We start from the raw sequence: 26,338 nt of genomic DNA on the forward strand, positions 1-26,338 counted from the left end.
TAGATAGATAGATAGATAGATAGATAGATAGATAGATAGATAGATAGGGTCTTGCTCTGTCATCCAGGCTGGAGTGCTATAATATGATCATAGCTCACTGCAGCCTCAAACTCCTGTTCTAAGTGCCAGGGATATAAAGGTAAACAAAACAAGCAACCATAAAACAAAAACAGGATGTCACAAGAAAGGAAATTCTGAGAACTTAAAAGTGCTTTTAGGAAAAAGTAAAAAAAGAAGAAAAAAATGAAAAGTGCTTTTAGGTATCAATAAGAAAACTGGAGGATAAATTTGAAGATACTTCCTAGTAAGTTAAACAAAAAAATCCCCAAAGTATGAACAATAAGAGAGAAAAATATATACAAATTAGAGGGCTAGTTAAGAAGGTCCAATATCTGAATAAGAGATTGGAATTAGAACAGAGAAGGTAGAGTTATGGAGAAATGGGGAAAATCTCCAATGAAATAAAAAAAAAAAAATTTCTAAATTGCAACAACCCAGTAAGAGAAAACAGATTTACCTTAAAGTATATTACTTTAGAATTTCAGACAGCGTGGGACAAAGAGAAGACTCTTAAGTTTTGGGGTGGAGATGCAGAACAAATCAGATACAAAGTGTCATTAATCAGAATGGCTTTAGTCTTTTTTTTTTTTCCTTCATATCACAGCCAAGGCTTTGCAACACCAATACAAGAAGCTAGAAGGCAATGGGGACATACCTTTAAAATTATTTGAGAAATTATTTCCAGCCTAGAATTCTGTCAGTCAAATAAGAGGCTAGAATAAAGAAAATTTCAGAAATACAAACAAAAAAATCATCTCAGGCCAGGCGCGGTGGTTCACGCCTGTAATCCCAGCACTTTGGGAGGTTGCGGTGGGCAGATTGCTTGAGGCCAAGAGTTTGAGACCAGCCTGATCAACATAGTGAAACTCTGTCTCTACTAAAAACATAAAAATTAGCTGTGTGTCATGGTGTATGCCTGTAATCCCAGCTATTTGGGAGGCTGAGGCATGAGAATCACTGGAACCCAGGAGGCGGAGGCTGCAGTGAGCTGAGATCACACCATTGCACTCCAGCCTGGGCGACAGAGCAAAAATCTGTCTTTAAAAAAAAAAAAAAAAAAAAAAATATATATATATATATATATTCCATGTACCCTTTCTCAGGAAACTACTAGAAAATGTGTGCCACTAAAATGAGCAGTAAACAAGAAAAGGCACAGAAGACAGGACATAGGAGATCCAATATAACAGAGAGGCAAAGGTAATCCCCATGATCATGGTGAAGGGAGATGCCAGGATGACAACCATGCACCTAGTATAGAGGGCAGCCAGCCCATGATTGAGACATGAGAAATCTTGTGAAGGGGATTTCCCCTAGAAGATGAAATTGATAAAATCACCTGAGCATCCCAGCAGGTGATTTGGATAAGTGTTGGAGTGTTTGTAGGTGAAAATGTGTATGAATGTAAAAAACCAAGCAAAACAGAAAACAAAAATGTATTTGGTCTAAGGAAAACAAAATGTTGTAAAGGAAAAGGAATAATATATATATTTGGTTATAGCAACAGATGGTTTATTACATACTTCAACTCTGAATAGCTCTTATGGACAAAATAATGTAAACAGGCTGTATTGCTCTAATCAAAGTAATCTAATTATATTAAAAGATGGGGGCATGTGGAAGTATTCGTAAGATAAATACAAGGAGGGAAAGAGACACAAATCCCCATTTTCTCTTTTAGAAAATTAATGGATGTGCCTAAAACTGAAAAATCATAAAGTAACAATATAAGCATGCTATTTAGAGATGCCAGTTGTAAATGGCTGTGTCTGGGGAGTAGGGAATTAAAGGGTGAGGAACTGCTATTTTTTTGTAACAAAACTGGTACAGCTATTTGAATGGTTACATTATGTTCCTATATAAAAAGGATAAGGATAATACTTTTAAAAACCTACATTAGAGTGACAGCTTTCGTTCCCTCCTACGTCTTTTTTTTTTATTTTGTCAAACATGATGCTTCTGATTCTGTTTCCCTAACTATAAAATGCAAGTTTTACCCTTCACAAGCTATTGTAAGATCATGGATAATAAATATAAAATGCATAACAAATTGCTTACCACAGAGAAAGGTCCAAAATAAGTGGAAATTATTCTTATTATTACCTGTGATTTTTTTTTTTGGAGACAGAGTTTCTTTCTTGTTGCCCAGGCTGGAGTGCAAAGGTGCAATCTCCATTTAGTGCAACCTCTGCCTCCTGGGTTCAAGCAATTCTCATGACTCAACCTCCAGAGTAGCTGGGATAATGGGCACACATCACGACACCCAGCTAATTTTTGTATTTTTAGTAGAGATGGGGGTTTCATCATGTTGGCCAGGCTGGTCTTGAACTCCTGACCTCAGGTGATCCACCCGCCTTGGCTTCCCTAAGTGCTGGGATTACAGACGTTAGCCACAGTGCCCTGGTCTTTACTGATAAATCATATCCACTTTTAGTTCGGAATTTCTAGAGGTACGTCGTGACCTCAAGAAAAAATAATGGGAAAAGTTATTTTTTCATTTGTAATAGATAAAAACTGTACTGTTGGGGGACTCTCCTGCTTGTCCTTTAAATATTAGTGTTCATCAGAGTTCTCTTACGGCCAGGTACGGTGGCTCGCGTCTGTAATCCCAGCGCTTTGGGAGGCTAAGGTGGGTGGATCACTTGAGGTCAGGAGTTCAAGAACAGCCTGGCCGACATGACGAAACCTCATCTCTTCTAATAATACAATAAATAAACAAATAGATAAATAAATAAATAATTAGCCAGGCATGGTAGCACATGCCTGTAGTTCCAACTACTCAGGAGGCTGAGGCACAAGAATCGCTTGAACCTGTGAGGCAGATTTTGCAGTGAGCTGAGATCACACCACTGCACTTCTGCCTGGGTGAAAGGGTGAAACTGTCTCAATAGCCAGCCGAGGTGGCTCACGCCTGTACTACCAGCACTTTGGGAGGCTGAGGCGGGTGGATCACTTGAGGTCAGGAGTTCAAGACCAGCCTGGCCAACATGGTGAAACCCCGTGTCTACTAAAAATACAAAAATTAGCTGGGTGTGGTGGCGGGTACCTGTAGTTCCAGCTACTCTGGAGGTTGAGGCAGGAGAATCACTTGGAGGTTGGAGCGAGCCAAGATTACACCACTGCACTCCAGCCTGGGCAACAGTGAGACTCCGTCTCAAAAAAAAAAAAAAAAAAAAGAGTTCTCTTTTAGTTCCTCTTCTCAATTCCACACCCTTTTTTTGGCACCCTGTATTTCCTTTATCATGCCAATGTTAACTATTGTTGATAAATCATACTCCTCCAGCGTGCAAGTCATGACTAGTCTTGCTTCTGTCATGGTTTGACCAACTGGAGTAAAGGCCATTAATGAATTTTGTATATATCTCTCCTAACTGCCCTGGCGACGGTGCTCTTTTTTCTGCCATTAGTGGCATTTTAAGGAGAAAAACATTAGTAGATGAAGTAAATAGTAAAGAGGAGTGGTACAATAGGTAGTCTAGCTAGTTTGTTCTGAGAAAAGGAAAGAGTAGGAAGATGTTTGGGAGGAGTTTATACAATGGACAAAGGATACACTCATAAGAAGATGGTCTTGCAGTACAAATACTAAGGACTGTGGTGAGTCCGTATGTTTTCTCTTGCAGTACAGACTATAGCACCTCCAGTTAATCTGGTCATGGTCATTGTAAAAAAATGAATTAAGTGTTATTAGATGTATATTGTCTCACCTGTCTTATCTGACGTAATTGCTCTGTAGAAGAAAACTCCTACAGGGAAGAGAAGGAGGGAGTCAACACACTAATACACTACTTAAATCACATTTAAAACGTCAGTTCTTGGAAACAGTAATTAGCGATTGCCTAAGGTTAGAGAGAAGGGAGGAATGAGTAGATGAAGCACAGAGAATTTTTAGGGCAGTGAAACTATTCTGTATGATACTATAATGACAGATACATGTCATCAAAAATTTATACAAACCCATAGAATGTACAATACCAAGACTGAGCCTTAATGTAAACTATGGGCTTTGGATGATAATGATGTATCAATGTAGATTCATTGATTATAACAAAGGCACCACTTGGGTGCAGGATGTTGATAATGGGGAAGGTTGTATGTGAGTGGAAGCAAGGGGTATGTGGGAACTGTACTTTCTGCTCTATTTTGCTGTGACCTTGAAACTGCTCATAAGAACCTATTAAAAAGAAGTTAGTTCTTCCTTACCAAGTTCTGAAAACAATAATGAAAACAAATTACCTTCTTTTGAAAGCCGGAGAAAAGGTTTCTGAACTGCGATATTTAGACATAAAGCTGGATTTCCATTTATTGTATGAATAAGTTCCTCAATTCTTTCCTCACCAATCTCTTGTGCTAGAGGATTTGAAATCATTTCATATTCTGGTCTGTTAAAAAATAATATGTGGCTCTTTTCATTATACACAGAACCAAAATTTCAAATGTACATTTAAATTAATGTATTAAAATTTATTCATACATTCTCTATTTCCAAAAAGGATTTCAGGCAGCTTATAATAAAAGATGCAAATAATTCATTTAGTAGACTATCACCAAAAGAGGACAAATTAGAATTCTAAATAAAGAAGAAAAGCATATATGCTAATTCTAAGGTTAACATAGCTGTTATGATGGAATAGAAAGTTTTTGATCTGAGTTTCCAGAAAACCTTGGCTTTTAATACATTGGCTAAGTCATTTTTCAAAATTAGAAAGCATATCCATTCCTTAGAAGACATAGTTTTTCCTGGTATAAATTCTGAAAAATTTATGTGATAATGTCTTCAACAACTAAGCAAAACAGAAAACAAAAATGTATTTGCTCTAAGGAAAACAAAATGTTGTAAAGGAAAAGGAATAATATATATTTTTGGTTACAGCAGCAGATGCTGCTATATTGGGAACAGTAAAAACTACCGAGATATAATTCACATCCCATACAATTCACTTTTTTTTTGAGACAGATTCTCACTATGTTGCCCTGGCTGGAGTACAGTGGTACAATCTTGGCTAACTGCAACCTCCACCTCCCCAGCTCAAGCGATTCTCGTACCTCACTCAGCCTCTTGAACAGCTAGCATTACAGGCACTTGCCACCACACCCCGCTAAGTTTCGCATTTTTAGTAGAAACGAGGTTTTGCTATATTGGCCAGGCTGGTTTCGAACTCCTGTCCATTTCACCTCAGCGTGGGCCACCCTGCCTGACCAAAAGTCACCCTTTTAAAGTGTATAACTCAGTGTTTTCTAGTACATTCACAAAGTTGTGCAGCCATCACTATTATCTAATTCTAGTCTATTGCAGCATTCCAGTTTTAGAGGAGATGCGTAAGTGGATTAATTTTTACATGGATTTTTTTAAATTGGCTTCTGAAAAAAAGTACACATTCGAGTTTAGCGCAACAGAGATAGTTCTTCTAGGGTCTAAATAAAATATATTACAGTATCTTAGGTAACACTAACTTCAAGGTTTCTTTTGGTTTTATTTCACCATTGAACTCATTCTCAGCATCCTTTGTCTTTTGCAACAATTGTAAGATGATTTATTGCCTAGAAACGTGTAGAGACTATTGTTGGAATCTTCAAATTCCAATTCCTTTTCTTTTTTGAAAAGCTTCTTCATTCCTACTGGTTCAAATACTTTGATTCATTAGAACTCGGCAAAGACGAACTCCTTTAAGACAAGAGATGTCACTGCTACTTAGGCATGTATTTTGCATAAGACGACTTAAGACCACATTGACAGCATCAGAACCAGTAAAACAGTCTTCGTATGTTCGTAAACGATGCCTCCTTCTTTTTATTTCCACTTGGGCCTGAGGAGAGTGAATAATACCATCCCATAGCTGAGTAGCTTGAAAACGACCAGAGCATCCTGAAAAAAATTAAATATACATTTCTAACAAACCTAGATAATACAAAAATATGCAAACTTTTCAGTTTTGACAACCTTATGCCTGTTGAAGGCATATCTGCTGCTAACATCCTTCTTATGTGTCATTTCACATCTTACATAAACTATAGTATATTTACTCAGTTGTACCATGTGGGTCTGCCAATAAAAACAGAGCAAACCTAGGAACTTGCTTTACTGATGTGAAATATATTATTACCTGAATTTATATACCCTTATTACATGGTTAACTACTAGCTATACTTAAACTTCAAGAATGTTATTTTAGGGCACATTTAAAAGTAATGCAAATACATTTGAGTATTGACTATTACAGAGTTGTGGCTTCACCAAACTCTTTGCCTTTTCTTTTTGCCCTTTTGAACAATGGTAAACTCTTCATTAGGGAGATCAAGGCAAGGAACTAAATAATAAATTTTTTTTAAATTGTTTAAACCAGCTGTTTAAAAAGTTTGCTGAGGCCTGGCATAGTGGCTCATACCTGTAATCCCAGCACTTTGGGAGGCCAAGGCAGGCAGATCACCTGAGGTCAGGAGTTCCAGACCAGCCTGGCCAACACGGTGAGACTCCGCCTCTCCTAAAAATACAAAAATTAGCCGAGTGTGGTGGCGTGCGCCTGTAATCCCAGTTACTCGGGAGGCTGAGGCAGAAGAATCTCTTGAACCCAGGAGGTGGAGGTTGCAGTGAGCCGAAATTGTGCCAGCCTTGGTGACAGAGCAAGACTGTCTCAAAAACAAAAAAAAAAGTTTGCTGAAAAATGAAACAGAGGGTCACATACCCACTTGAGTTGAATACTTGAATATAACCCAAATATCTAAATTATGAAATGAAACTACCAAACTTGCAGAGATACTGGGCTGTAGAAAGTGCTTCCACTTAAGGGGCTTAATTGCTCCCAATTAAGGGGCTTAGATAAAGATGTGCCTTATCTTACATGGACATATTGTGCAACGAAAAAAAAAACAGTCCTTATCACATGCTGAACTTACTCTCCAAATAACAGAAATCCCACTTCTCTGGGCAAAAAGAAAAAAAAAATTGCTGGGAAATAATGAAAACCTAAAAACAATAAAAATGTCCATTACTGGCCAGGTTCAGTGGCTCACGCCTGTAATCCCAGCACTTTGGGAGGCTGAAGCAGAAGGACTGCATGAGCTCAGGATTTCAAGACCAGCTTGGGCAACACAGGGAGACTCTATAAAAAATACAAAAATTTAGTGGGGCATGGTGGCATGCTCCTATAGTCCTAGCTGCTCAGGAGGCTGAGGTGGTAGGATCACTTGAGCCGGGGAGGTCAAGGCTGCAGTGAGCTGTGACCTTGACACTGCACTCCAGTCTGGGCAACAGAGTGAGACCTTGTCTCAGTTAGAAACAAAAACAGTTGGCCAGGCTCGGTGGCTCACGCCTGTAATTCCAGCACTTTGGGAGGCTGAGACAGGTGGAGGTCAGGAGTTCAAGACCACGCTGGCCAGCATGGTGAAACCCTATCTCTACTAAAAATACAACACAAAAAAATTTAGCTGGGCGTGGTGTTGTGTGCCTGTAATCCCAGCTACTTGGGAAGCTGAGGCAGGAGAACTGCTTGAACCCGGGAGGTGGAGGTTGCAGTGAGCCGAGATCACTTCATTGCACTTCAGTCAGGGCAACGGAAAAACAAAAAACAAAAAACAGTCCTGTTTTTTAACCTGAAAAAAACAGTTAAATAAATTATGGTATACCCTTACTATAGAATAGTAGCCAGCCATTAGAAAGAATGAAGTAGAGCTATGTTTATAGTGTGCAAGGATCTCATTAAGAAGGGAAAAATAAAAACACAAAACAAAATTTTTTTTAAAATGAGCTGAGCAGAACAACTTGTATATTATTAACCTACTTAGGTAAAAATGAATTCCCAACCTACATAAAAATGTATGTAAATAAATAGAAAGAACTGGAAGAATAAACTTCAAACGAGTAACCTTGGGGAAGAAGGATTGTAATGGTGGCTGATGAAAGAGGATGTTCATTTTTTAATATATGTTTTTCATTTGAGCCCAGTCAAGTTAACATCATTTTTTATTCTATGTTTCTGACTTGTTATAATGGGCACATATAAACTCATTTTTTAATTAACTGGAGACAGTAAAAACTACTGAGATACAGTTCACATGCCATAAAATTCACCCTTTTAAAGTGTACAATTCAGTGTTTTCTAGTACATTCACAAAGTTGTGCAGCCATCACTATTATCTAATGTCAGACCATTGCATCATTCCACAAAGAAACCTATAGTTCGTAGTCATTCTTCGTTCTTCCCTACCCCAATAAAATTTTAATTAAAACATTTAAAGAATGATAAGGGAATAACTTAGAACATCTAGAATGTTTTTCTAGATTGGCAGGGGGAAGTGGGTAGAATCCAAGAATTTAAGCTCTCTTCTCCGACTACGTATAACCGCAAAAGGTATGCCCAACTACACGTATGTTTACGATAAAATGACAAATAAAAATCCACCACCCTCAAATTCCTTCTGTAACAGAAGTCACTTGTCTAATCACTCCAGAAATCTTATCCCCAGACATTGTGGGCAGAGCGGAGACTGAGGAGGGGAGGCCAGAAAGTGATGGGCGGAGTTGGGCAGGAGCGTACTCGAAGAGGTTGGCTGAAGACAGAGCGGTGGAGCCTAGCTGTTTTCCATGGACAGTCTACCTCTCTAACCTTCATTAAACAAGTAGGCTAGATTAAAGAAATCACTCCTCTAGCTCAAGGAACTTGCCCTCTAGTACTTTAACCCCTTGTTGCTCTAAGTGTAGCCTAGGGACCAGCAGCATTGGTGCCATCTGGACATGTATTAGAAACGCAGATTATCAGACCCTACTCCTCAATCAGAATCTGCATTTTCACAAGATCCTAGGGATTCGTATGTATATTAAAGTTTGGGAAAAAATGCTTCCCTGCATGCTCCAAGGGCACTTCACCAGAGTAACCCCTAAAAAGCCTCAGTCCTGGGTCCCCCAGTCCAGTGCCTGGGAGATCACGAAGGGGGCGGGCTAGGAAATGGGCGGGGCCCTGGACCGATGAGGAGCAGAGTCCCAGCCGCCCGCTCCCCTCAGCATCCCTCTTCACCTTCACTACACCTTTGGCTAGGATATACAGGGCTGCATGTCCTCCTTTTCCGGCAGAAGCCACCTCTACGGTTCATGGAACTTGGCCCGTTCAGCCCTGGGCTCGGAAGCTCGTTCTGACGGCCAAGTCTACGGAACCGCGGAGTCAAAAGAACCGCCATACGCTCGCCAGTTGGTTCCTCCTCCGGCACCATAGCCCCGCCCCCAACTGACACCCGGGGGCGGAGAGAAGTCCTGGCTCCGCCTCTTCCGAACCAGCAGGAAGTGACGTCATGCCCCCGGCCGGCAGGTCTTTTAGTCTTTTTCCCCCTCCCTTACTCTTCGTCCCCAGTCCCTCCCCTCCTCACCCCCTTCCCTCCTCCAGCTCCAACGTTTGCGACCGCGGGGGCGGCGGAGGATATGGAGTAAAGCCGGAGTCAGCGGCCAGGCACCAAGGCAAAGCAGGAACAGCCAGGCGGCGTTTGTTAGGGGGGCGGGGGGAAGAGCCCCAGCACCGCCCCTCCTAGAAGGAGAAGGAAGAGGTAAGTGACCGGCCGCCGGCACCGAGCGACCTCCTTCACCGGCCGCGCTCTCGCCTGGGCTCCCGGGGCCGGCGAGGAGGGAATGGAAGACTCGCGCCCGGGGTAGGCCTCCCAGGGCCGCCTGGGCTGGTGAATGTTGCCTGGTGACGGGCCTGCCGGCGGCCGACCAGCCGATCGGCGGTCGGCGCCCGAGCAAAGCAGGGCTGGGTGAGCAGCGAGCTCCGGGGAGCTGATCCGAGAGGGCTGAGTCCTCGGAAGAGGCCTTGAGGCGATGGGAGACCGGGGATCGGAGTCAGCTGCCGGAGGGAGAGTCCCCCATGCCGGCTGGGGAGCTCGGGTTTCGGTGGTGGAGAACGTGGTACCTTTCGGGGACATTGGACGCTACTCTAGGACCGAGTGAGACAGCTCCCCTCAGTTCTGAGGTCCGGAATCCGGTAGCTTGGGTCACCAGCCGGGGCCCTGCCGCCCGCAGTCTTTCTCTGACAGTAGCTTTAGTTCTGGAATGGAAGGTTATTGTGTGTGAGGTGGGTGGGGCAGGTGTTTTGTTAAGACAAAAAACCCCACTGGTTACTCCCGCAGTCTTGTTTTTCTAAGCGGGAGAGAACGGATGGAGGAAGGTTTAGACCGATAAAGCTTGCAAAAACTTCTTGGACTCTGAGCACATACCTGTGATCCGTAATTAAGGAGACCATATTATCAAATCCACCCTCTAAGGCACTCGAGGAGGCTCCAGACAAGCCGCTTAAAAGCGCTATATGCCTGTAGTGACTTCATTGGAAGATGTCAACTGTTTTTTAGTACGTCAAACTCAGGAATTACTTGTGATTACACTTTTTAAAAACATTGGATTCTATGAGTGAGTTTTCTAAGTAGCATGTCTCCGTTCTGAAAAATAAATAGTTTAGCAAAAATGCTCCAAATCAGCCTGTCACTGTAAAACCCCATCATGTTCTGGTGATGGCTTGAAAGTCAGATGCTTGAAGATTCCTTTTGGACTTTGCAGGTCTGTTGCTGTTGTTTAGTTTGCTGTCTTATTCTTTAGCACAAATATTTTTAAAATATTTAAAAATGAAATCAGCTGAGTATATAAATTACTTCTTGAGGCAACATTAAACTGTAATCTTAAAGAATGCTTTTGGGGGATTGTGTAAAGGAAGGGAACCTAATGGAAGGTGAGGGCCTTCATTCTCTTTAGATTTACATTACTCACATGCAGAAATCTATTTTGTCGCTAAGATTCATAAATACCCAATAAAATATATACAGGCACATTGTACTTCTGTACTATGGAATATGTCCTGTACAGATCAACCCTGTTACTGGGAATAACTACTCATACTCACGTGTTTGAAATTCATGATACACCTCCCTTCCCTCACCCCAAGAAGAAAAATAGCTCCTCTTACTGTGTTTAACTCCGTGGGTAGCATCGCTATCCATTCTTTTCTATAGAAGTTGAAGTTTGACAATTCCTCTCTCATGCCTCATACTCAGTCTCTCATGAAGTCCTGTTGATTTTGCCTCTTGAATATCTCTTGACTCTTGTCTACTCTTTAGTCTGTAACAGTAGTCCTCCTGTTCCAAGCCACCACCATCTCTCATCTTGACTACTTCCGTAGCCTCCTGATTATGGTCTGCTTACATCTACTGTGGTCTCCTGTAGTTTTCCACACCAGACTTAGTGACTTTTTCAAAATGTAGACCTAACAACATTGTCTTTGTGTTTAAAATCTTTCAGTGGCTTCTCACTATTTTTAAGTAAATTGAACCCAATAACATGCCCTACAAGCCCTGCATAGTCGGTCCCCTTTCCAATCTAATCTCCACTGTGCTTTCTGACATTCCCTTTCTCCCCTAGTCACTCTGTCTTTCCTGTTCTCCTGCTTCAAGTATGTGGCTTTGGTTATGCTACTTCCTCTGCTTGGAAATGCCCTTCCTTTCTTTTTTTTTAGCCAATTATGCCTATTCATCATTCACCTCACTTCAGGGAAGACTTTCCTGATTAGAATAGATTCTCCTGATTATATGTTCTTACCACACCATTGAAGAGTTGCCATGTTTATTAATACTTAATAAATTAATTAGACCTTCATCATCTCCTAATGTGTAAGTGCTTAACGTTTGTTAAATGAATGAATTCATTTAATGCTTACTGAATGTGCCAGTAATTGTACTAAACATTTACCTCATCATCACCGTTAATCCTTATAACAATCACTTGAGGTACAGCTAGCTTTTCCCCTTTTTATAGATTAGAAATAGTGTTAGGGTGGGTAGTTAGTTGGTCATGGCTCTAGTAAATATTAGAATTGGCATTTGAACTCAGATTTCCTTACCACTGAGGAGTGTGTACTTAACTATTTAACTTAATTTTAACACTTTGCTGTTCATCAGAATCACTTGGGGAGCTTTCTCAGGATACAGATACACTTCATCTTTATAGGTTCCGATTCCAAAGGTTTGAGATACTACATATCTATATGGTTTAAGAAGTTATCCAGGTTATTTAGATGTTCATCAGAATTTGAAAACCACTGTCTTAGACAGTACTTGTGTTTTATGAGTTTATTTTCATACATTGTATTTGAGATTTTATACCTTTTTTTTTTTTTTTTTTTTGAGACAGAGTCTCGCTCTGTCGCCCAGGCTGGAGTGCAGTGGCATGATCTCGGCTCACTGCAACCTCCGCCTCCTGGGTTCACGCCATTCTCTTGCCTCAGCCTCCTGAGTAGCTGGGACTACAGGCGCCCGCCACCATGCCTGGCTAATTTTTTTGTATTTTAATTAGAGACGGGGTTTCACCGTGTTAGCCAGGATGGTCTTGATCTCCTGACCTTGTGATCCGCCCGCCTCGGCCTCCCACAGTGCTGGGATTACAGGCGTGAGCCACCGTGCAGGGCCGAGATTTTATGCTTTTTTAAATTAAGGAAGTACTGTAGACTTTAAGGAAATAATCATTTAGTCTAATTTCCTACCCAGTTATTCCTTTTTCCTCTTCTCTAGCTGGAAGCCTGCATAGAGATAAACTGTCACCCCTCTGCTACTGCTTTAAAAAAATTTACAATAATTTCAAGAATCTGATTAACTTCTTGTTGTAAAAACTATAGTTCACTAATTACATGGACTGGAAATAGCTTCAAAAAACTTGGATGTAATTTTTCCTCAGATCTTACTTATTGTTTAAATTACTAATTTGATATTTAAGCATATGTTGCCTGAAATTTCATGTTGCTTTTTTTTTTTTTTTTTAATATTTTTATTTACATAGAGACATGGTTTCACTATGTTGCCCAGTCTGGTCTCGAACTCCTGAGCTCAAGTGATACTCCTGCCTTGGCCTCCCAAAGTGCTAGGATTATAGGCGTGAGCCACTCTACTTGGCCTCATGTTGCTTTTTAAATCTTATTGTACAGTGGTCTTAAAATTTGTGACCAGTGACAGAAACTGAATGTTTTACTTCTTCTTTCTCCCAATGCTTTCACCCATGGTGAAAAGCATAGTGCTTTTCACCTAGTAGGTACCCAATAATTTGTATACTAACTTGGCTGTACATTGCTGAGTCTCTTCAGTTTTTTATGTTCGTTTTTAAAATCAGGCTTGTCTTCTGTAATCTGTTCTGGCTCAACTGTGTCTGATAATTAGATACTTTTTATAATTGTAAAGAGAATGATTGTACTCAGCTGGTTTAATCTTTGTTCTGTATAAGATTAAACATGATTTCTGTATAGAACAAAGAAGAGCATTATCCATTTTTTGAAAACTTTCTTTTTAAAAACTTCTAGTAATTTCTGAGTGCTCCCACAAACAGAAACGTATATTTCAAGAATACATCTTAAGGCCAACTCTGGCCTTAAGGTTAGCTCTGCTCCTTTCAGAGCAGCTAAAAAAAAAAACAGAGAGAGAATATATCTTAAGATCATCTTTCTTTAGATACAAACAGGTAAGTACTGCATGTGGGAGTATAAGCACACATTTTTTCCCCCAGATTTTGTGAAGCATTTAACCGTATTTCATGTCTTCTGAATGTAATTTTTATTTAGAATTACAAAAATTCATTGAATAACTATAAATGATTATATAAATGATATTCTCTTATTTTCAGGCATTTACATACAAATCTCAGACCTTTGTGCCCCTTTAAGGGATAAAGCAAACTATTTTGAGTTTCTTTGTTTTATGTTGCTGTTCTTTGTAGTCAGTGTCTATTATTTTGTGCTTTTCGAAAGTCTAGTCTCTGCTAGGTGCCATGAGACTGAAAGTTATTAAATGTAACTTCATTGCCAGATGTAATTACAATAAGCTTTTTATTTGCATTGCAGTGACTTCAACAAAAATGGAAGCTCATTCTGCTTTTTAATATTTTATTCTTGGGATTGTAAGCTTGGGAAGCTGGGGACAAAAATTAAAAATATATTCCTGGGGAAGTATAGGACTGTTTGTATTCATGTTATTTGAAAATTCAGGAAGTCTTTCTTAAGCATAAATATAATTTTACCTGTTATATTTCTTGCTGTATCTAGAATTCATGAGCAGGCAGGACTGAAAGAATTGCCAGTTCCTTTCAGCCACCTGCCGTCAAATGCTGTAGTACTCATCTGACTTTCTGCCAGGTGCACGCAAAATCTAGTATTACAACAGATTCACATTCTGGTTCTACTGAAAGCCAGGTGATGGCTGAGCTAGATGGTAGAGAGGTACAATCTTGGAATCATACTGAAGCTACCCCAAATCCTATTTTGGCTGAGATTTAGGAAGGGAAGATGATTGAATTTCTAGTGAATTATAATAAATGGTATGCAATGAGAAATGCCTTATATGAATAAGAATTTCCATCATTTATAATTTTGTCATTGGAAAATATAGGCTTTTTTCTTCATTAATCAAAGGACAAATGAAAAGCTATAAATTTAAGAAAAGGTATTTGGACTCTAAGTTTCTTACATGTCAAATGGCTATGCTAACAATTCAAAATCTCAAATTTAAGTTCAGGTCTTATTTTACAGGCTCCTTGGAGATTACTCTGTCCTTGACCTTCTGTAATTTTCATGGTATTCTTCTTGGGTCTCTTTGGGTGATATTTTTCAAGGCCATAGTCTACCATACTGGCTCATGGTGCACCAATTTTTATGTTCAGTCTGGACGGTTTTTTCTAAGTTTTTGGACTGCATGTCTGAAAACCTACTAGATACCTCCATCTGAGTGTCATTCAGGCACTCAAATTCTGCATGTCCAAAGTTGAGTTCTTCCCCCATAAAACAACTGGCTTCTATATGTCCTGTCTTGGTAAATGGCTTCACCTTCCAGCAAGACTCTGAAATTGGGGGTGGGGTAGACTTCTTAGTTTTGTCCTTTTCTTCTCTTGGTTTTAAATTGTTTCTTAATTTTTCCTTTCTTCTCCTTTCTCACTGCTATTTTTGTAATTCACCCTTTCTCAGTTTAAAAATTTGTTTAAAATGTGAAATATAACGCATAAAAGTATATAATGTAGTTGAACATGTAAATACCAAATAAATATCTGTGTAACTAGCACCTTTGAAATACCTCCTTTACCCACCATCTCTTCTCTATCTTCCTCCATATTTCCTTTGTTTTCTTGCCTTGTATATATTCTGAATTATAAATATCCCTGAATTGCATATTGAAGTTCTCTTCAGTCTTGCCGTATTCTCAGCCTCCACCTTTAGTATATCTTCCACTCTGCTTGATAGAGTGATTGATCATCTTACTCATGCCTGCAACCCTTCTGTGGCTTCCATAGCTTGATTTCTTACTACTCAATGTCCTTGGTGATCTGGCTTTTTAGTCTCCTCTGCCATACTTTCTTCTTTTTCTTCAGCTTTTAACTGAACTTGGTTTTTACTTTGTGATTTTACTCCTACGGTTCTCCTATTCTCTATCCAGTTTACTCCTGTAGCATGGCTGTTTTTGGGAAACATTCTATTCCTCTTCTTTTTGTTTCTATAACACTGTGCATGTATATTCTGTAGCATTTTATCACCTGTAGGCTAATGCTGTGGTAGTTTTGTCTGTCTTCCCCTTTAATGTAAGGTGTTTCATAGCTTTTCATTTACTTCCTTCCCAGTTTCTCATATAGTATCAGATACATAGTGGATACTCAGTAAATATTAAACCACCAAATGAATTTCCATGCCTATTCTCTGCCCTATGTTAACCAGTGTTGACTCTGGATGATGGATAGCATCTCAAAATTGAATATCAATTCTGAAAATACGCTTTGTTTTCATATGGAACTCTGTAGTTTTCTTTTTTTTTTTTTTGAGACGGAGTCTTGCTCTGTCACCCAGGCTGGAGTGCTGTGGCCCGATCTCAGCTCACTGCAAGCTCCGCCTCCCGGGTTCACGCTATTCTCCTGCCTCAGCCTCCCGGGTAGCTGGGACTACAGGCGCTGCCACGTCGCCCGGCTAGTTTTTTGTAGTTTTTAGTAGAGACGGGGTTTCACCGTGTTAGCCAGGATGGTCTCGATCTCCTGACCTCATGATCCGCCCGTCTCGGCCTCCCAAAGTGCTGGGATTACAGGCTTGAGCCACCGCGCCCGGCCGGAACTCTGTAGTTTTCAGACCACACCATAGTCTTCCTCCCTTACGAATCTTGGCACATGGTATTATAATCCCTTCCAGAATACTACTTCTGCCTTTTCTTACCTGAAAAATACTTTATAGTTTTGAGCCCATCTTAATATTTCCATAGCATGTACATTCTTACCACAAGTTATTTGCTGTAACTCTTTGCAGGACTGAGTCTGCTATTGGATGGAGTCCCTAAAAAGCAGAACCTCTGTATTCTCAGTGTATAACAAGGTGCAAGGCATTTAATATGTAGCTTGTCAGGCAGCCTTAGAGGAATAGATATGTATGGTTTTAAATAGAATTTTGTATCCTTTCACCTTCCCATCAAAATCAACAGCAGATGTTCTTAGAGAACAACTTGGCATAGCCAGTAAATGTTTTCATAATGCCAGTAGCTACATTTTCTAGCTGCTTACAAAAATGCAGCATTAAATTAGAAAGGGAAAGTGAGTCTCCATTTCCATTTATAGGCGGTTCAAATCTTTAATAGAAGAAAGTGGGTTATATTTACATAAGTAAAATTTTGTTAATAAACAGGATACAAACTACCTGAGATCAGTAGTCTTCAAATATTTTTACTTGTGTATCAAATAATTTTGAATAACATGTGCTCCTTTTGCACATTTTTTAAGTTGATCACATCTGGAGTTTTTTATCAAGAGTTTAAATAGTTGCACAATATCTAATTTCTAAATTGTTGTATATTGTGATAGTGCTTTACTTCATCAAAACCTTGGATTTTGTCAGTTGAAATGTGTTCTTATATCTCTGTGACAACCATCTTCTTAATTGTAATTCTGTGATAGATAGCATGTGTTCTTGTTATTAACATCTGTCCTGAAAGAAGCAAGGTATAGCCTCCTTTAGTATTTCTTATCAAACTTCCTTGTGCTTTACTCTTAAGTGGCTTTCTCTTAGAATTAAATCTACAAATTGCATCCCCTTCCTCCCACAAAATTTTTTACACCTAGGAAAATGGCCTACAGTAACACTAGGATGGCTGAGAGAAATACTTTGTTTTAGTCAAGTGGGAAAAAATTGTGAAGAAAGAAGTGGTTAAGGAAAATCTTGAGGACATAGACTTGGTCTCAGGCAAATCAATTTTAGGAAAGAGTACACATGGAAGTTGACAATTTGGAGAGTGATAGGACTTTAAAACTTTGTTTGTGCCATAGACCCTTTTGACAATTTAGTAAAGCCTGTGAATCCCTTCTCACAGTAATATTCTAGAATCAGTTTGTCACTTTCTACAGAAAGCGTGCTGGGATTCTGGTTGAATTGCATTGAGTTTGTAGATTATTGAGGATAATTGACACATTAACCATATTGAATCTTCCAACTCATGATCGTAGTATATCGTTCCATTTATTTAGGTTTTCTTCAGTTTCTATTAGCAGTTTTTTGTTTTCATTGTGTAGATCTTGCATAGCTTGTTAAATTTATTCATAGGTATTATATACCCTTGAAACGGTATTTTTAAATTTTAAATTTTCTAATAGAAATACATAGAAATGCAAATTTTTTTTCAAGACAGGGTCTCACCCTGTCACCTAGGGTGGAGTGCATTAGTGTCATCACGCCTCACTGCATCCTCAACCTCCCAGGCTCAAGTGATCCTTCTGCCTCAGCCTATTGAGTAGCTAGGACTGCAGACATGTGCCACTGCTCCTGGCTAATTTTTAAAAACTTTTTGGGGTCTTGATATGTTGCTCAGGCTGATCTCGAACTCCTGTACTCAAGCAATCCTTCCACCTCAGCCTCCCAAAGTTCTGGGATTACAGGCATGAATTACTATGCCCAGCCTAGAAATACAATCTTTTCAAATATGTTGTTCTTGTATTCTACTGTCTTGCCAAACTCATGTATTCGCTCTGGTAGCTTTTTTGTAGATTCATTCCTTCTGATGTTCTGTGTATGCAGTTGTATCATTTGGAAAGAAATTGTTTTCTTTCTTCGCAGTCTGAATGCCTTTTATTTCATTTTCTTGCTTTATTGCCTTGGCTAGGACCGCTATTGGAATGTTGAATAGAAGTGGTAAAAGTGGGTATACCTACCTTGTTCTGAAACTTAGGGAGGAAAGTGATCAGTATTTATCTTTAAATATAATATTAGCTGTAAATATTCAAAGATGCTGTTTATCAGGTTGAGGAAGTTCCTTTCTGTTCTTAGTTTCCTGAGGGATTTTATTATGAATTGGTATTGAATTTTGTCAAGTTTTTTCTCTGCTTCTACTGAGATTATCTTGCTTTTTTTCATTATTCAGTTAATGTGAATTACATGGATTCGTTTTTAAATGTTGAATTAACATTGCATTCCTGAAGTGAACCCCATTTGGTTGTGGGGTTGGATGTGATGTTCTAATATCTTAAGGATTTTTACATATTAACGAGGAACATTGGTTTGCAGTTTTATTGCCTTGGCATTATTTGGTGTTGATGTCAAGGTAATACTGACTGTATAACATGAAATGGAAAGTATCCTCTCCTCTTCTGTTTTGGGAGAGTTTGTGTGGACTTGGTATGATTTTTTCCTTAAATGTTTGATGATATATGCTATTCATGTAGAAGCTTTAAGATTAGAATCTGTGGAATTTCTGTTGTTGGTCATTTGTGTCTTTTAAAATTTTTCTTTTCTTTTTTTATTTTTATTTTTGAAACAGGATCCCACTCTTTGTCATCCAGGCCAGAGGGGAGTGGCACAATCATGGCTTACTGCATCCTTGACCTCGCAGGCTTAAGCAGTACTTTCACCTCAGCCTCCCAAGTAGCTGGGACCATAGCACACACCACCATGCCCTGCAAATTTTATTTTTCATTTTTTTGTAGAAACATGGTCCCCTTATGTTGCTTAGGCTGGTCTTGAACTCCTGGGCTCAAGTGATCCTCCTGTTTTAGCCTCCCAGAGTGTTGGGATTACAAGCATGAGCCACTACACCTTGCTACAATTTTCTTGATGAGTGCAGCTAAAGTTTTACTGATTTCATTGATCTTTTCAAAACTTTTTTTTTTTACTTCATTGGATTGTTTTTCCTCTTTTTCATTTCTCTATTAAATAAAGTATTAAATTACATTAAATTCAAATTACATTAAACTCTTTCATTGATTCCTCCTTTTCTGTCTACTTATTTTAATTTTCTGTTTTTCTAACTTCCTAAGGTAGAAGCTTAGACCATTATTTCGGACTTTTAAACCCCCTAATGTAAACATTTGCAACTATAGATTTCTTTGTAAGTACTGCTTTAGTTACGACTTACAAGTTTTCATTTTCATTCACTTCAAAATATTTTTGAAATTTCTTTGTGATTTCTTTTTTAGCCCTTGGATTATTTAAAAGTGTTGATTGGCCGGGCGTGGTGGCTCACACATGTAATCCCAGCACTTTGGGAGGCCAAGGCGGGCGGATCACAAGGTCAGGAGATCGAGACCATCCTGGCTAACACAGTGAAACCCCGTCTGTACTAAAGAATACAAAAAATTAGCCGGGCGTAGTGGCAAGCGCCTATAGTCCCAGCTACTCGGGAGGCTGAGGCAGGAGAATGGCGTGAACCCAGGAGGTGGAGGTTGCAGTGAGCCGAGATTGTGCCACTGCACTCCGGCCTGGGCAACAGAGCAAGACTCCATCTCAAAAAAAAAGAAAGGTGTTGATCAATTTCCATATATTTGCAGTTTTTCTATGTATTTTAATCTATTATTGATTTCTAGTTTAATTTTATTGTAGTCAAAGAAAATAGTTTGTATTATTTCAGTAGTTTTAAATATTTCGAGACTTGTTTCATAGCCCAACATATAGTTCGTTTTAGTGAATGTTACATGTCTACATGAAAACAATTTGTTATTTGTAGAGTAAGTGTTTTAGTTCAGGTTGTTTGATAGTGCTGTTGAAATCTCTGTCCTTACTGATTTTCTCCCTGCTTGCTCTGTGTTACTAAGTGAGAACTCGTGAAGTCTCCAACTATAATTATGAATTTGTCCATTTCTTCTGTCGGTTCTGCCACTTTCTGCTGCATTTATTTTGAAGTTCTCTTATTGGGTGTGTGCATATTTAGTATTGTTATGTCTTTTTGGTGAATTGACAACTTTGTCATTACAAAATTACCTCTTTGTCTTCAAGCTTATTCTATTATTAATATAGCCACTCCAACTTGGTATATTTTCACATTCTTTTACCTGTGTTTTTATACTTTTAAAGTGGGTTTTTGTAAGCAGCATATAGTTAGATCTTGCTTTTTTATCCAATTTGACAATCTCTGCCTTGCAATTGAAATTTTAAATTGTTTACACTTAATGTAATTTATTGATATGGTTGGATTTAAGTCAACCATCTTGCTATTTATTTTGTATTTGCTGCATTTGTTTTTTGTTCCTTCCTCTTTTCTGCTTCTTTTTATATTTATTCAGTTTACTTTAGGGTTTATTTTTATCTTTACAATTTAGTTATATCACTTTATTATTTTGTAGTTAATTTTATTTTGTTATTATTTGAGGGTTTACAGTATATGTCATTTAACTTACCACAACCTGCCTTCAAATGATACTGTACTGCCTCACCTATAATGTAAGGATCTTTAAAAAATATACTTACATTTCCCCCTCCTGTTCTTTCTTGTGCCAGTTCTTCTACATATGTTATAAGCACAATACATTTTTATTATTTTTGTTTTAAATGATCAGCTATCTTTTAAATATATTATGACATGAAAAGTATTTTTATATACCCACATCATTTTTATTTTTATTGTTCTGCTTTTAAAAACTTTCTTAAGTTTTTTTTTTTTCTTTTTCCTTTCTTTTCTTAGAGAGAGGATCTTGTTCTGTCACCCAGGCTGGAGTACAGTGGCACAATCACAGCTCACTGCAGCCTCCACCTCCTGGTCTCAGTTGATTCTTCTGCCTCAGCCTCCTGAGTAGATGAGACTACAGTCAGGTGACACCATACCTGGATAATTTTTCTATTTTTTTGTAGAGATGGGGTCTTACTGTGTTGCCTAGGCTCGTCTCGAACTGCTGGGCTCAAGTGATCCTCCCAGCTCTACTAGTTTTTATAGTGATTATCTGTTGTTTTTCTGAAAATTTCTTTATTTCACATTGAGTTTTGAAAGTTTTTTCCCAACCTATAGAATTCTAGGTTGACAGTTTCCTTTACCAGTTTTAAAGACCTTATTCAGTTGTTCTCTGGCATGTGTTGTTTCTGCCAAATCTGGGGAAATTCTTTTTTTTTTTTTGGAGACAGAGTCTTGCTCCCTCGCCAAGCTGGAGTGCCGTGGTGCGATCTTGGCTTACTGCAGCCTTCACCTCCTGGGTTCAAGCGATTCTTCTACCTCAGCCTCCTGAGTAGCTGGGACTATAGGCGTGTACCACCTTGCCCAGCTAATTTTTGTATTTTTAGTAGAGATGAGATTTCACCATGTTTGCCAGGATGGTCTCCATCCCTTGACCTCGTGATTTGCCTTCCTCAGCCTCCCAGAGTGCTGGGATTACAGGCATGAGCCACTGCACCTGGCCAGTCTGTGGAAGTTCTTATCTTTGTTCTTATGTGTAATTTACTTGTTTTCTGTGGCTGCTTTCAAGATTTTTCTTTTAATCACTGATTTTCAGCTATTTGGTATATCTATGTATGGGTTTCTTTGTGTTTATCCCGCATGTGGTTTATTTAATTTCTTGGAGCTTTGTATAGCAGCAGTCCCCAACCTTTTTGGCACCAGGGACCAGTTTCCTGGAAGACAGTTTTTCCATGGATGGGGTGTGGGGGGCTTGGTTTCAGGGTGAAACTGTTCTACCTCAGATCATCAGGCATTAGTTAGATTCTCATAAGGAGTGCACAACCTAGATCCCTCGCATGTGCAGTTTGCAGTAGGGTTCACACTTCCATGAGAATCCATTGCTGCCACCTATCTGACAGGAGGCGGAGCTTAGGCAGGAATACTTGCTCGCCTACTGCTCACCTGCTTTGCAGCCCGGTTCCTAATAGGCCATGGACTGGTACTAATCTGCGGCCTGGGGGTTGGGGTCTACTGTTGTGTAAGTCACATCATCTTGCTTCTTGGCATTTCTAATAGTTATTGATTGCCTGCTGAACATTGTGAATGTTACATTGTTTAATATCTGAATTTTTTGTGCATGTTATGTGTCTTCTTTTCATAACTATTGGGTTTTGTTCCGGTAGGCAGTTTAGTAATTTATTATTACTTCGGTCATTTGAGAATTGATTTTAGAGCAGATTTAGATTAGCTTTTACTCTAAGGGTGGTTTACCCCACTGTTAAGGTATGGTTCTTACAAGGTTTCTGCTAAATGTCTTAGTGGTCAGTGAAGACTCACTACTCCAGCTGATGAGATACCGAATGATTTGCAGCCTTGTGTGAACTTTGAAACTATTCAACTCATAGCTTTCTAGTTTGGTTCTTGCCAGACCTGGTGGAGTGTCACACTATGCATAAGCATGTGTGGGACCAGGGAACAGAGCATCAAGGGGATCTCTCTGCATTTTCTTTAGCTTCATTCACTTTGAAATTGTGTCTCAGAACTTTCATCTACCTCCGCATTCTTGAATGCCAGTTTGTCCCTCCAGCTTCTCAATTCAGCTAGATAGCTACCTGGAATTCTGCTTTATGCTCTGTAGTTTGCAATGTGCCTCTGGGGCAATCCTGGTTCTCTTGTTAGTTCTCTTTCTTACTGGGATCAAAGGCTCTTGCTGCCTGTTCAATGTCTGAAAAAAATGTGTATATTTTGTTCAGTTTTCTAGTTGTTAAAAGCAAGAGGGCAGATTCACTCTTTGTTCCTCCCTTATGGCCAGAAGTTAGAGTAACTTATTCATTTATTTACTTAGAGTAATATTTTTAAATGTATGAAATAAAAAGTATAGAATAAAAACATTATTTTGAAATAATTGTAATAACATTTCCATAACTACAAAATGGTGTTATATATGTTTAATGCATTCAATAACAAAGCCTACTATGGGGGCCTAATAATACCTCTAATTATCTTTGAAGTCTTTACCTGACTCCAGATTAGGAACTGCTACCTTAAAACTGTCTATGCCCATGTATTCCCTGAAAAGTCTTCAGGTAACCCTAGAGATACAGACATTATAGTTTGAAGAAAGCTTCCTTTAGCTTTCTTCAACTAAAGATGTCAACAGACATCATCACAATTAGAGTCTATTTTAATTTACCAAAGGAGAAAAGTTAAGCCTGGCAATTACTAATTATTAATACGGGTTGAATATCCCTAATCCAAAAATCTGAAGTGCTCCAAAATCTGAAACTTTTTGAGCAGTGACATGGTGCTTAAAGAAAATGCTCATTGGAGTATTTCGGATTTTGGATTTTTGAATTAGGGTTGCTCAGTCAGTAAGTATGTAATGCGAGCATTCCAACATCTGAAAAAAATTAAAAAATCCAAAATGCTTCTGGTCCCAAGCATTTAGGATAAATATTCAACGGGTAACAACTACTGATCATTATGCTTATTAAAAATTACCAAATAAATAAGTATTCATTAATGACATGTCATTCATAACAAAACTATGTAAAATTTTAAAAATAATCTTCAGACTTTATGCTTATGCTCATTATGCGTGTATGTATTTTATTGCCCCTTTACCATCAGTGCTTTTTTTTTTTTTTTTTGTGGAGATAGAGTCTGGCTGTCACCCAGGCGGGAGTGCAATGGTGCTATCCCAGCTCACTGCAACTCCCCATCCCGGGCTCAAACGATCCTTCCACCTCAGCCTTCCAAGTAGCTGGGAGTACAGGCACATGCCGCCATTCCTGGCTAATTTTCGTGTTTTTTATAGAGACAGGGTTTCTCCATGCTTCCCAGGCTGGTCTTGAACTTGTGAGCTCAAGTGATCCACCTCCATCAGCCTCCCAAAGTGCTGGGATTACAAGCATGAGCCACTGTGCCTGGCCAATGCTTCTCTTTTAGGAGATTTTCTTAAGTGATTTGATAGTTGAATGTAATTATTATTTAATAATGAATAAAACTTTTTATAAAATACCAATCTGGGCTAGACGTGGTGGCTTATTTATTCCTGTAATCTCAGCACTTTGGGAGACCAAGATGGGAGGATCACATGAGGCTAGGAGTTTGAGACCAGCCTGGGCAACATAGCAAGACCCTGTCTCTACAGAAAAATAATAATAAAGAAGATACAAATTTATTGCTTAATAAAATGTTAGCATCTTTTAAGTTTTATATTGTTGTTTTTAATGTGAAGTGATCAACACCTGTGAAAAGGGGTGGAAAAAGAAAAAATAAGAGTAAATTTTTAAATGTGAAGTGAGAGTCAGACCTTCTATATTTGTTGTTGTTGTTGTTTTTGAGACAGAGTCTCATGCTGTCACCCAGCCTGGAGTGCAAAATAGTGTGATCTTGACTCTTGACTCACTGTAACTTCCATCTCCCGGGTTCAAGCAAGTCTTGTACCTCAGTCTCCCGAGTAACTGGTATTATGGGCGCGCGCCACCATGCCTGGCTAATTTTTGTATTTTTTGTAGAGACGGTTTTTCGCCATGTTGGCCAGACTGGTCTTAAACTCCTGGCCTTAAATAATCCTCCTGCTTTGGCCTCTCAAACCCCACAAACCCCACTTTTAAGCCTTTTTTTGTTCTGTTTTGTTTTTTGAGATGCAGTCTCTCTCTGTCACCCAGGCTGGAGTGCCGTGGCACGATCCCGGCTCACTGCAACCTCCACCTCCTGGGTTCAAGTGATTCTTGGGCTTCAGCCTCCCAAGTAGCTAGGACTACAGGCACCTGCCACCATGCCTGGCTAATTTTTGTATTTTTAGTAGAGATGGTGTTTCACCGTGTTGGCCAGCTGGTCTCAAACTTCTGGCCTCAGGTGATCCACTTGCCTTGGCCTCCCGAAGTGCTGGTATTACAGGCGTGAGCCACCATGCCCACCCCCCACTATAAGTCTTACAGGATTCGTGTTATACAGTTGAGCAATATTCAGTCTCTTTTTTAATGTCATTGTCAAGTGTGAATATATCTTTTCCTGGTCAGTGAGAACTGAGGTTGAAACGAACAGTTTGATTTCTGGACTTACATTTGTACTAAAGTGTATTGGGTTCTCTGAGGACAAAACCAGCATACAACTTTTATCTATATAGGATTATTGTGTTTACTGTTTGGGAGATCTTATCCTTTTCAAATTAAACTTTGAATAAATGCTTATACAAATAAGAAATGATCAGTTCTCCACTATCCTTCTGTTTTTCTAGGTGACTGTAACTACCCAATATTGCAGCCATGGAGTCCATGCTTAATAAATTGAAGAGTACTGTTACAAAAGTAACAGCTGATGTCACTAGTGCTGTAATGGGAAATCCTGTCACTAGAGAATTTGATGTTGGTCGACACATTGCCAGTGGTGGCAATGGGCTAGCTTGGAAGATTTTTAATGGCACAAAAAAGTCAACAAAGCAGGTAAGTTTTAATTCAGCATCCAGTTGGAAAAAACACACATGCTAAGAACCGTAAAATGAATGTATGTATTTTATGTTAAGAAATGCCAAAAGTTCTTTAATAGGTTCTTAAATGAGTTCTTTAGTTCTCATTTTATCTTACAATGTCATACAAAAAACAAATGCTTTTAAATATGCTCTGAATCCTCCTGGTTACAGATATACTGTTTGACATACCATATCATCTTGAAATCTAATTTTGCTTACTTCATAAACATGTCAGTTGAGCAAACTAGTATATTAGATTGTAATATTTAGCGAAGTATATGTTTTAGGATAGAAATTGTCATGTTTCTTACATTTTCTTTTCATGTTTGTCAGTATGTTACTGGCAAAATACCCAGTTAAATTTTTCGATGTTAAGTGTGTCTTAGTTCAGTCTTAGTGCTGGGATTACAGCGTAAGCCACTGTGCCAGGCCAAAATCACTGTTTTCAAAAGTACTTTTGCTTCCCTACAAGTGAAATATATGGGTTGTAAAATGTAATGGATTTCTTATATATACCTCCCAATAACTACTACAATCATACAATTGTGGGTATGTGTTATTTGCTACTTTTCCGAAGTTAGCTTATTTTCTAGCTAAGTACACTGAAGACCGAATTGGCTTTGGTTATCCTTTTATGAAATAGGAATCTTGGTCCTGTGATAATTTGCTGGTATGTCATTTGTATCCAACCTGTTAAATCTTGTTTTT

The 26,338-nt window shown here is 39.0% G+C and overlaps 2 protein-coding genes across 6 annotated transcripts in view; one reads left to right on the forward strand and one right to left on the reverse strand.

Moving 5' to 3' along the window:
* DEPDC4 (DEP domain containing 4) overlaps positions 1 to 9,261 on the reverse strand; it is a 10,893-nt gene extending 1,632 nt beyond the window's left edge. Inside the window, 5 exon segments of the mRNA XM_023185159.1 lie at positions 4,294 to 4,439; positions 5,512 to 5,566; positions 5,569 to 5,693; positions 5,695 to 5,923; positions 9,105 to 9,261. Of these exon segments, the coding sequence (XP_023040927.1) occupies positions 4,294 to 4,439; positions 5,512 to 5,566; positions 5,569 to 5,693; positions 5,695 to 5,923; positions 9,105 to 9,261 (712 nt within the window).
* Positions 9,262 to 9,330: 69 nt separating this feature from the next.
* Positions 9,331 to 26,338, forward strand: part of SCYL2 (SCY1 like pseudokinase 2) — a 72,924-nt gene continuing 55,916 nt past the window's right edge. For 2 of the 5 annotated variants that reach the window (XM_023185248.1, XM_023185524.1), the window contains exons 1-2: positions 9,331 to 9,588; positions 25,400 to 25,604. In XM_023185248.1, the coding sequence (XP_023041016.1) occupies positions 25,428 to 25,604 (177 nt within the window). In that variant the 5' untranslated portion in view covers positions 9,331 to 9,588; positions 25,400 to 25,427. Of the gene's footprint in view, positions 9,691 to 9,772; positions 9,796 to 9,831; positions 10,011 to 25,399; positions 25,605 to 26,338 lie in introns of those variants that run through there. The other 3 variants (XM_023185321.2, XM_023185456.2, XM_023185388.2) reach the window with 3 other exon arrangements.

Source organism: Piliocolobus tephrosceles, chromosome 10, assembly GCF_002776525.5.
Source record: "Piliocolobus tephrosceles isolate RC106 chromosome 10, ASM277652v3, whole genome shotgun sequence".
Classification (NCBI taxonomy): domain Eukaryota; kingdom Metazoa; phylum Chordata; class Mammalia; order Primates; family Cercopithecidae; genus Piliocolobus; species Piliocolobus tephrosceles.